The sequence below is a fragment of the Cricetulus griseus genome, unplaced genomic scaffold (genome assembly GCF_003668045.3).
Source record: "Cricetulus griseus strain 17A/GY unplaced genomic scaffold, alternate assembly CriGri-PICRH-1.0 unplaced_scaffold_2, whole genome shotgun sequence".
NCBI lineage: Eukaryota > Metazoa > Chordata > Mammalia > Rodentia > Cricetidae > Cricetulus > Cricetulus griseus.
Window position 1 is genome coordinate 9618882 of NW_023276919.1, and position 11929 is coordinate 9630810.

An 11929-nucleotide genomic window follows, 5' to 3' on the forward strand; every position below is an offset into this window, starting at 1 on the left:
CCAATAACAATTTGTAAGCAGCCCTTGAATCTGAATGACCAGAGCAGACCTGGTGGAGGGAAGTCTGGCTACAGTGTCATAACACTAACCTAGCATCCATAGACTCTAACTTTACAGCACAAAGCCAAGCCTGTTTGGCTAGGAGTAGGCAACTTTTCATTCAGGGTGCAGGAATCCTATCTGCTAGCACTGGAGAGAGCTGTGACAGGCAAGTGAGCCAGTGAGTGTTAACTTTGGGGAACCATGGCTTTCCTAAGAGCAGCAAGGTTTCCAAAGGTTCACTCATGCCCTTTAGGCCTCATGAGCAAGCAAGTGCCACCCAGGCTGCATTCACGCTCTCTGCACTTACTGGGCAATGGTGAAGAGGCAACACTGAGCAACATTCCCTGGGTGGCTGAGCAACACTGATGATGCCCCTCCCTCCAGCAATCACAGGCCTGCTGCTACCATCTGAGCCCCTTCTGCCCATAGACCTGCTGGAACCTCAGCTTCCCAGTAATGCAGGGCCAGAGGGGCACACTTAGATTTGGAGGCAACCACCTCTTGGCTAGCCAGTGTGCACCCCACAGGCATCTTTCTCCCTAGGATTTGTTATCCTTGAATTCACCACTGACAGAGGCCTATGTGGAGGAAGCTTACACCCTGCAGGCATGCTGTAGGCCACTGTCACCCTGCAGGGAGAATGGGGCTGGGCAAGTCCTTCTGGAAGCCATCTCCCATGCAAGCCCAGGGACAAGCAGGCTCTGAGTGCCTGCCATTCACAGGCTTTTATGTAGCCCCAGGAGCCTCCATTAGGAGGCTGGCAGCCCAGGCTAGTCTAGGGGCATGCAAGGAGCCAGAGGGTACTGTCCTCCACCAGGCTGTAACTTCCCCCCTGTTTTTCAAAGGGGAGGAAGGGGTCTGTCCCTTTACATTCTGTCCTGAGGCATAATCCTTCAAGAGAAGACAAACTGACAAACAACAAACACAGGGCTGAGACTAGGAATAAAGTGCCTATACCTAGTTTCCTACCTTTACAATTGGAAGTCCTCAATTGGACCCCCTATTTTACCAACAGAAGTTCTCAATTAGACCCCCTATTTTAACCTAGATTGCAGGTTTGACCCAACTCTCCATAGAATACCTGCCCTAGAAGAAAAGTTGAGGACTTCTACTAGGTTGCCCAGGCCTGGCATTGTAGGCAAATCTGCCAAGCTCTTGGCCTGTTACCTCTATTACCTGTTACCCTAGCATACATAAATTAGAGGAACATGAACTTAACAGACAAATATAAAACATTTACTCAACCAACTTGTTGGAGTTGAAAACCTACGAGTTCTGAGTCCTGGTAGGGTCTTGAGTTTCATGGTCAGGAAACCAAATTGTTGTGCCAGGTTCCTGGAGCCCAGAGACTAAACCAAGGTTTTGACACTCTGTTGCAAAAGCAAAAGGTTTCTTTTTATTTCAAGCTGCCCAGCTATGATCTTACTGCATGACAGGCAAGTGAGATACCAACCACCCAAAAAGAGAAGCTTTTACAGGGGCAGACTATAAGGTTGAAAGCCACAAATTACAGGGTTTCCATGTTTACATCAGGTTTTCCAAAGTACAGAGTATAGCAGTAGGTATATATTTTAAGTGAGATACATTTGAGTGAAATAAGACAGGGCATGGGCTTGCAGGGTTAGACGGTCACTGGGTACTGTCAATTATCCCCTTGGCTGCAGGATCTTTTTTTTCTCTTTTTTTTTAACAAAAACCTGAACAGATTTATTCAAAAACATTTCAGTTAAGTTAAAATCCTATAATCAGTTCAGCCCCAATTCCAGTCACTTGGGTGCGAAGTGTAGATTTGTTACTAGCCACATCTGGGTGAATGCCTTGGTCCGCAGGTACAGGCTGGTGAGGAAGCTACCCTGCTTGTTAGCTGCCAGGGACAAGAAAGTCCTCCCCAGTTCTGAGCAGCGCCCTCCTCACCCAAGTGCCAGGGTCACTGCAGGCCGCTCAAGGGCTCCCAGGTGATGGTGACTCCTGCACAGGGACGGACAGAGGCTTGAGGAATCGGTGTGAGGAAAGATTTGCCTGTAGCTGTAGTTGTAGTGAATGTAGCTGCAGCACTGCCTCCTTGATGAGGTTTCCTGAAAGCAGGAGCTGCTGCAGGAGCTGGTGCTGGGTCCTCATCGCTGGTGTGGGTTTCAGGCTGATATCCATGTCGCTGTTGCAGAAGGCTGGACATGGCTCTGCTCTGGGGCCAACCCCGCCGGCACGGGCCTGAGAGAGGCTGCAGGGTGCTCGGCTTGCCTGTCACCGGAGGTCCCTCAAGGCCAAGCTGCCAGGACACAGGGCATAGGGCGCTGGCGCCCAAGGTGAGCTCCGCCACACAGTAGGGAGCCGCCCGGCTCTGCAGGCGCCCGCGCTCCCACAGCATGCAGTGAATGGCTCCGGGGTGAGCTGGGGCCCCGGTCTCTGCAGGGACATCTACAGAAGATCGCAGCATCTGCCTCGCTGGGGACCGGTTCTGTTCCACTGAGATCGCAGCCAGGACCCGCAGGGGCGGGGAGCCCGGGGCAGCACTGGGCGAGGCAGGGCCATCGTGCTCTGTGTCCAGCTTCAGCGTCTCGCCGATCTTGGCGATGAGCTGGTCCACGTCGGTCAAGCTGCCCAGAGTCACAGACTGCTGCAGCAGGAGGAAGCTGTCGTCCTTGTCCTCCCCCTCTGCCTCAAAGCCGGCTTCCTTCTCTGCCCTCTGGCACCGCATGGCCCTCTGCCTGGGACCCATCGGCTGTGGGGGCATCGCTGGCGACCTTGCTGTCTGCGGGCTTGGTGGGCGGCTGCTAGGGCAAGAGAATCACAGAGGCTGGGGCCAGGCTGGGCCTGAGATGAAGAAGCCTGGGGCCAACAGACTTCCAACCTAGGGAGGCTGCAGGATGTTTACAACCAGCAATTAGCAAAAGAATGTTAACAGGAGTTTGGGACAGTTAACTTCCCTTCTCTGAGAGCAAGGTGTATGGTGCCAGCCATGGCACTCCTGATTTAATGAGGTAAATTTTGCCTTACCTGTAGAAATTCCCTTTTCAGGGCCCAAGTTCTTAAACTTTTATTAATTTTAGTTTTCATTTGTCAGCTTTAGTAGCCTGGGGCCTAGGTCTTGGGATATTCCCTTAAAGGCCTGGGGTATTGAGAGTAAAACACAGACCCTTGTCTAAAACTAGGAATTGGCCTGTGAGAATGGTAATTGTCTTGGGCTGGGGCCTTTTTTGGAAAGATTGCTTCAGATCCTGAGAACCCAGCTCCTCCCACCATATGGAGCTGTTGTTATTGGTCCAATGGCCACTTTTGGCTTAGCAATGTTCTAGAGATACCCTGTGATCCCTTTGTGTGGTGCCATTTGAGTAACTGCCTCTTGAATTTGTCCCTTCATATTGTGCTCCTGCTACTTCATAGAGCTCTATTCCTTTCTTCCCCCCTCTCACCAGAGTAGTATACAAGATGCTCTTTTCCTTAGAAGCTTAAATCTCAGCACTCCTGAGGCATAGGCAGGAGGAGGTGAGTTCAAGGCCAGATCACAGGTGAAATTAATTTATTCTGGCATATATCTTTGCTGTGTAATCCTCACATATGCCTAAGTATGTAGACCTACAAGTTGCCTGTCTATTTACTTTGTTCAAAGATCAACCTGGAGTATGAATCTAAAGACACTTAAGGATAATGTCATTTGTGGAATGCAAAAATGTCTAAACTGGCTCCTCTTTGAGCTTTACGTAGAGATGGATGCATACCATCAATAAAGAGATTTTTTCTATATTAACCTCCTAAGTGTGTAAAGTGATTTCTCCCTGGAAAGGCATATTAATTCTAGGGCAGCTGCATTTCCATCTTGAAAAAATGTTTCTAAGACAAGCACTCTTATGTTGATGTCAGTGGTTTTGATTCCAGTCTGTTGTTCTCCATGGCAATGACCTGACTGACCTCTATATTACACCTCCAAAATTCTTCAATTAAATGACTGTCCCACCTCAGAGATTTAAAATTGTACATTTGAGTCATGTAGTCAACTATCCCAAGCAGTCAGAGGAAAAGAATACGCATTTGGAGCATTGCTTCTGTCTTCAGGCCAAAACAAGAGGAGTAGTGTATTGGGTAAACTGCAGGGGAAACAGGGCAGGCAATCAGCTGCTGGAGTCACCATCATGAAAAGGGTTTGACTGTGATATAACTAATGTTTTTGTAATTTCCCAGCATGTTTTAATTCATGTCATGTGAATGAACAGAGACAGCTTGGAAATGTTATCTTCAGCGAATGAATATTGAATTTACAATTAGGCAACTCTCCTATGCAGATAAATGTGTGCCATCCTGTTTGATACAGTTAAGTCAGCTCAGAGGTTTCTGGTACAGGCCATTGGGTGTAGCTCCATGAGTCACCCTACAGTACTCAGTAGCTAACATTTTAGATATGACAAAATTCATACAATGTCTTATTAGTGACGGTATCCCTACTAGGAAAGAGTCTACATTGTTTGAAAGTTAGTATAGCTAAGCATACTTTCATTTATTTTTATCTGTTTAAAAAACTGAATTACCGATAACATTTTTAAAATGTCCTTTCTTTAAATACATAACGGCCATAATCCCTTTGTTTCTATTTTTTCCATTGTTTCCTAGCTTAAGTATTTCCTTTTATTTTTATCTTCAGTGGTGTTTACTCATTAATATGTATCAGTTCAGAGCAATGGTTCTCCACCTGTGGGTTCTATATTATAATTAATACCACCAAAATTATACTTATGAAGTAGCACTGAAAACAGTTGTACAGTTGGCGGGTCCCCATGTCATGAGGAAATGAATTAAAGTGTCACAGCATTAGGAAAGTTGAGAATCACTGCTTTTGGTCAATGTCTCCCATAGCTCAAGCTTGCCTCACACTATGTAATTGAGAATTACTTTGAACACCTATCCTGCTTCTCTTGCACATTAACTGGAAAGACAGTCATCCAATTCATTCTAGCTTGGGCCTTGACTTTTCTCTGGGAGGGAAATAACAAGTAAATGAATATCCTCCAAGTTCTCAAGATTTTATTGTGAATTTACAAATGAAGGAGGAACCCGTGTAAGAATTTCATTCACCAACTGCAAAGCAGGTGTAGTTATAGACAGAAAGTAGGGGAAGGAAGAGAGATTTCCTTTTGTGACAGTAGTTGACATTTACCATGTGGAATCAGGTAACCAATATTAGATGTTCATAAATGTCCTGAATTCCATTTCTCAGTTTCATGGATCAGGCAAACAAGAATCTAGATAAAGAACAGAACTTATCATGAAACCAAATTCCTGTAGTTAGAACATTTCAACCTAAGAAAAAGAACTGGATAAAATGGTCTTGCACTGCCTAACAGAATTGTTTTTTCCTGGTTTAAGATGATAACCCTGAGAAAAATAGTGTGAGTAGTACTGGATGTGCTCTGATACAAATCCCCAGTCTCTGGAGCATAGGACCATAATGCCTGTTTCAACTTTTAAATATAACTTTTGGGGGTTATATATACATAATATCCACTATCATTTTCTCTGTCTTCAAGACATTTTTATAACCCCTTTCTTGTGTTCTCATCCAGGGCTTTCTTCTTCTTCTTCTTCTTCTTCTTCTTCTTCTTCTTCTTCTTCTTCTTCTTCTTCTTCTCCTTCTCCTTGTTTGTTTAACAACAGATGCTGTTTGAATGTGATCTGTGTATGGTTGTAGGACGTCCCAGCTTTGAAGCAAAGGGTTGTCTGAGCTGAACATTGAGCATGTAATTGAATGTGCATACACAGCAACCTGTGCCATGGAAGAGGAACAGGATGTGCTCTGCCAGATTGGAGGATTTTACTAAATTACTAATTTCCCACATCAGGACCATAACTGACTATAGTGTGGAAGCATGAAAAGCTGGGAGTGCCTGTGTGATCTGAGTCATTTGATCTCTGCTCATTCAGTAGGGTGACTGCTAAAATCCTGAAGCCCAGCAGGGTAGTCTTAAATAAGGATGAACTTTTGGAAGGCTCATCCATCAGGAGCAGCCATTGAGGGTAGCTTACAGGTTCCTTCCAGGATTCTCCTCTTGTTCTTCTGTGGAAAGCTGTAAGGAAGACCACAAGCCATGCCATGGTGAGTGTGTGGGCCTGTGTCCCCAGACCAGGTAGAGCATATTGGCTGAGATATAGAATCTGAACTTCTTGGGATGGGATGGACCATGAGCCTCATTGAAGTTCTGCTGGTCCCTGTGTTGAGCTGGGCAGTGGCCCTTGGTGTGGGGGACCCCTGGGAGGCTGCTTTTCTTCTCTTATCTAGGGTTGATCAGCAGTACACCTGTTGAAGCTACTGGCTGCCTACAGCCAGGTGATATTTCCTATTTTCCCTCCTCCCAAAAGGACTGTTTACAAATATGCAGATTATCTGCATAGGGCAAGGGGCTTAAGAGCTTGGAATTTGATCTCATTTACTTCCTAGGGAACTGCTGATGCTATAGAAGTCAACACCACTCTAAATAAAATTGGCATTTTTCTTTCAAGAGTTACCAGCTGTTTTGCCTTTATTAATCTTCATATCCCTTGCTGGAACCTGTAAGAAGTAGTAGCACTGGATGCTACATAGTGGAGGTGCTCACCAAGATTAAGAAAGAAGGGAATACACACTGACAGATCACTAGTGGATTTGCTGGCCAGCATCAAGGTCAAGGTAGCAGTGGGTGTATTGATATGTGTAAGAACAATACACCTGGATGACCATGCCCCCTAATGTGGGAGCACACACCTGCCATGCATTGGGGCCTGTGTGAGGACTCTGCTCAGGTGCAAAACCCCAGTGTGCATATGCAAGCTCCACTTAAAAAGTCCTGCCTCCCATCTCTCATCCCTTCTTTTGGCTCCTCTCGGGTTGGCTGACAACTCAGCCCCATCTCTCCCTGCATTTCTGGTAAATAAAGTTCATGTGGGTTGTTCATCCATTGTTCCTTTCTTTATATCAGCATCTACAGCTTAAACAAAAGAATAGCAATATGGCTGCCTCAACTCTTGAGAGAGTTAGGCTGGTAAGGTACTGTAAGTGTGCCACAGCTCTCAAAGGAGCTGGATTGTAAATAGAGAAGCACTGTCTCAAAAAGATATTTAAAAAGGAGAATATAGAAAAATAGAAACATTTAGCAATAGGAAATAAAAATGTCATGCATGGGTTTATTGGGATTTGTTTAGATATCAGACCAACAGTAACTTCAGTTAAAAATGTTATTCCTTTAGAGAGAGCAGGGCATGGGGAGGAAGAATTACACAGAGCCTTCTAGAGATTGCTTTGGACATGGTCAGGAAGGGCACTGAGTCAGAGAGAGTACCAATAGAAGAGAAAATAGAGAAGCGTGTTTGTGCTCCAGGTGCAGGAGAGGGACGCAGCCACAGATGACCTACAGCAGGTCAGAGGGGAGAAGGCTAGGGTAAGGTCAATGTCAGAACTTAAATAACTTGCAGCCTTGGGAGATGTAGCTGTGGCTGACACCAGTCACATGTATAAAAACGCTATTGAAACAGCCAGTCAGAAACTCTTTTAAGGCCTTATGGAGAAAGAAAGAAAGACAACATAGGTAAATTTGGATCTGTTCAAATTTTGGATGCTCATAATTCATGAATTGGGTGTAACTGCTGTGTTACCAGAGATTTAAATTAGGGATTTTTCAGTTCAACAAACTGATCATAACCTAGGCAAAATGAGAAATGTGAGATGTATGCAAGTTGTGAATGTTTGGTGTCTCCACACATAAATGTTTGATATATGTTTGATTGTGAATGCATGAATGCTGACAAAAGGAACTGCTTAAATTGACTTGGATATAGTTTGTCTCAGACATAGTAAATTAGCTACCAAAATTGCTTTAATTATAGTCAATAAGAACATCCAGTTGGTCACTCAATGTCTTAACAGGAGATGTTGATTTGAATCCTCAAGATTCAGTTGGTGGAAAAATAAAAGAAGCCCATAGCATTGATTGAGGGGTAAGAGAAATCTATGGATGATTATATGGAATTTGGCAGATGAGAAGATACAGAAATCCTCCTAAATTTTTATAGTTGTAAAGAAAAATCTAGAAAGTAAATGTTGATACATGATTTTTGAGAAAAAGCCACTCAGGAGACAGCTGCCTGTTAAAACCATTAATTGATTTCAAAGAAAATTGATAATCAGTTTCCAAATCTTGGGCTGTTGCAATTCACGCTAATGCATCCTTTCAGATTCCCAAAATAGTAAGGAGCAGTCCCATGAAAATACTATGTCATTTTTTACTAATGGTTCTTCTGATAGAACAGCAGCTCATGTTGTTACTAGTAAAATTATGCAGGAGAGACGGCCCCAACCACAGCTCAGAGAATCAAGTAATGTGGTGTTGCAATGGTCTCTCAGCATCTAATAATATGATTCATTTAATCTATGTACTAAGAATCATTTTGTTTTTACGACTCTTTAAATTGTGGAGACAATTCTGTATAGAGAGACTATTACGATCAGGTTAAAAATGTTATTTGGGCTCTCTTCTCCAGGTCCTTATAGAGCGACATGATGGAGGAATCTGCATGGGAGACAATCAGGTCGGCACCGAATGGTCAGAAAGGCGGCGTGGGCAGCCTCCCTGGGCAAGCTGATGGTGGCAGTGGGTCCGGTATGGCAGGCATGGCTGCAGTTGCAGGTAGGGACGGCTCTGGCAGGGACACCACTAGGGGAGCTGATAGCGTTGGCAAAATGAGCTCCATGGAGCTTCTGCAGTTCCAACAGCAACAGGCTTTCCAGGTGTCCAGGCAGTTCCTGTTGCAGCAAGCCTCCAATCTGAACTCCCCAGGGAACAAGGACAGCATACAGTTGGCCTCTGCACTGCAGGTGCCTATGTCTGAGGCCATGATGTCACAGCACATGCTCACCCCTCAGCAGATGCAGCAGAACCTGTCACCCCTCAGCTGCAGGCCTTGCTGCAGCAGCAACAAGCTCTCATGCCCCAGCAGCTGCAGGAATATTACAAGCAGCAGCAACAACAGCTCCACCTGCAGATCCTCACCCAGCAGCAGGCTGGGAAACAGCAGCCCAGAGAGTCTCTGGGGAGTACACAGCTGGCCTTCCAGCAGCAGCTCCTGCAGATGCAACAGTTGCAGCAACAGCACTTGCTCAACCTGCAGAGGCAGGGGCTGGTCCACCTGCAGCCCAGCCAAGCGTCCTGGCCCCTCCAGGCCCTCCCCCAAGCAGCCGCGTGCCCAACAGACCTGCCTGAGCTGTGGAAAGGCAAGGGTGCCCCAGGGCAGCCTGCTGAGGACAGCATCAGGCAGGAGGGGCTGGACCTCGCCAGCACAGCTGCCACTGCTACTTGGTTCGCCAGCGCCCCCAAGGTCTCCCCACCCCTCTCCCACCACCCCTTACCCAATAGACAGCCCACTGTGCTCACACCTCGGAGAGACAGCTCCTCCCACGAGGAAACCCCCAGTTCCCACCCCCTTTATGGACATGGGGAATGCAACTGGCCAGGCGGTGAGACCCTGTGTGAAGACTTGGGCCAGTTTATCAAACACCTCAACACAGAACATGCTTTGGATGATCAGAGCACGGCCCAATGCCAAGAACAGATGCAGGTGGTCCAGCAGCTGGAGATCCAGCTCACCAAGGAGAGTGAGCGGTTCCAGGCCATGAAGGCACATGTGCACATGGGGCCTTCAGAGCCCAAGCCCTTCTGCCAGCCAGTGACCGTCTCTTCAGACCCATTCCCAGATGGCCTCGTGCATGCCCCAACTTCAGCTGCTGCCCCTGTCACACCCTTGCAACCCCGTGGTCTGGGCTCTACCTCTTTGCATAGTGGGGGCCCTGCCCGCAGGAGAAGCAGCCACGAATTCGGCTCCCCCATCTATTCAGAGCTTCCCAAGTATCATGATTACTTCAAGAATGTTGCTGTCAGGCCCCCCTTCACCTATGCCTCCCTTATCCGCCAGGCCATTCTAGAATCTCCAGATAGGCAACTGACTCTGAAAGAGATCTGTAACTGGATCACCAGGATGTTTGCCTTCTTCTGAGGAAAAACTGACAACTGGAAGAAAGTTGTGAGCCAAAACCTCAGAATGCATGAGTGCTTCGTCAAAGTGGAGACTGTCAAGGGGGCTGTGTGGACCGTGGAGGAGCAGAAATATCAGAAACGGAGATCATCAAGGATGACAGGGAGTGATGATCTCGGGCCTCAGTTTTGGCCCCTTAACACCAGCTATCAGGCTGCCCTGGCAGAGAGCAACTTCCCCTTCCTCAACAGTCCTGACAAGCTGAACCCTGGCTCAGCCAGCAGCCTTCTGCCCCTCAGCCAGGATGACATGGGTGCCCCTGGGGAGCCCCTGCCCTGCAAAGGGAGCAGCAGCCCCCCTCGCCTCTCCCCTCCTCAGTAAAGCCACGAGGTGCAAGTGAAAGAGGAGCCTGCTGAGGCAGAGGAAGACAGGCAGCCTTGGCCTCTCCTGGGTGCCCCCAACCCCAGCACTGTGGGACCTCGGGAAGACAGGGACCTGGAGGAGGACCTGCCAGGAGAAGACATGTCCTAAGGGCTGGGTGGGCAGGTGGGGTTGGCAACGACCCTGCCACCCAGTCCAGGCCACAGCCCACCCACCCCACTCTACAGCCCCTCCAACCTCAAGGCACTTCCGGGACTCAGATCTAGTCTAGCATCACACCTCTCAGGTTCCAGACCTGGCCTGAGAAGCAACTAACACCTATTCCTTCCCCCACTTTCTCTTGCTTGAGATAAATATAGGAGATTCCAGATACCTGGCCTGAGAGCAATTAACTTTCATTCCTCCCCCACCTCCTTTTTCTCTGCTTCTTCCTTTCTTTTTAAAAAGCCCCTTGGTTTCAATAAAGTTGGGTCTTGACAAAACCTGCTTGGTCCTGTTCTTTCTTTCCTGCCCATCATTTTCAGGCATGATCCACCTCAGCCTCACGAATTACCGGAGCCCCGTGGGCCGGGGCACTTTCACCCCCTCATCACCTTTCCCCTGTTAAACAGATGACCAAAGACCTTTCTTATGCTGAAGCAAAAAACAAATCTTAAAAAAAAAATGTTATTTGCACAATTTCAATATGCTGTTCACCTAAAAAATTCAACGATTTATCGGTCACATTGAGAGCTGTTCTGGCCTTTCCCCTATCTACTGGCTAAAGGCATCAAGTTAACAGGTTGATTAATGAAAATAGTAGATTTGAATCAGGTACAAAGAGCTCTACAGCCTAATAATTTTCATCATTTAAACTAAAGTCTAAATATACAATTTGGCTTAGCTAGAGATTCTGTCCCTCAAAATTGCCAAACAATGAGGTGTACCCACAATATTTATCTGTAACTAATTTAGTAATGAACCCAGATGTCCTAGAAGCAATGGGGTCATAACTCCTGTGCAGGGTATGCTTAAAGAGCAGGCTATTGCCCAGGAAAAGGGATTGGGAAGAATTTAAAGGGCGACCCCTGCCTGTGTCAGACAGACCCCCTGGTACAGAGAGCCCCTGGAGACAGGAGAGGATTGGGACATTTAAATGGGACCCATTTTACCGCAGCTTCCTAAAGCTCCAACTCTTATCACCTGGAAAAATGATGAATCTGTTTGGTAGAACAATGGCCCTTATCTGAATTAAAATTGGAGGCTTCTCATGTCCTGGTTCAGGAGCAACACAATGCAGGTCACATTGTCCCTTCCACTTATCCCTGGAATACCCCAATATTTATTGTTAAGAAAAAATGAGGTAATTGAGGCTGTTACAAGACTTGAGACAGGTCCAATAATACCATGATTCCCATGGATACCACTCAGCCAGGGATGCCAGGCCCTGTGGCCATCCCAAAAATTGTCATTTACTTGTGATGGATTTAAAGGATTGTATTTTTAATATTCCTCTGCACCCTGCTGATTGTCAGCATTT

At 46.7% G+C, this 11929-nt stretch overlaps 1 protein-coding gene and 1 pseudogene across 1 annotated transcript; one reads left to right on the top strand and one right to left on the bottom strand.

Moving 5' to 3' along the window:
* Positions 1–1857: 1857 nt before the first annotated feature.
* On the bottom strand, positions 1858–2737 carry LOC113838908 (annotated as a pseudogene).
* A 5820-nt stretch (positions 2738–8557) lies between these two features.
* LOC113838907 (forkhead box protein P4-like) lies at positions 8558–10560 on the top strand. The gene is given in 2 exon segments (XM_035453758.1): positions 8558–8942; positions 8945–10560. Coding segments are annotated over 2 exon segments (2001 nt in total).
* Positions 10561–11929: the final 1369 nt, after the last annotated feature.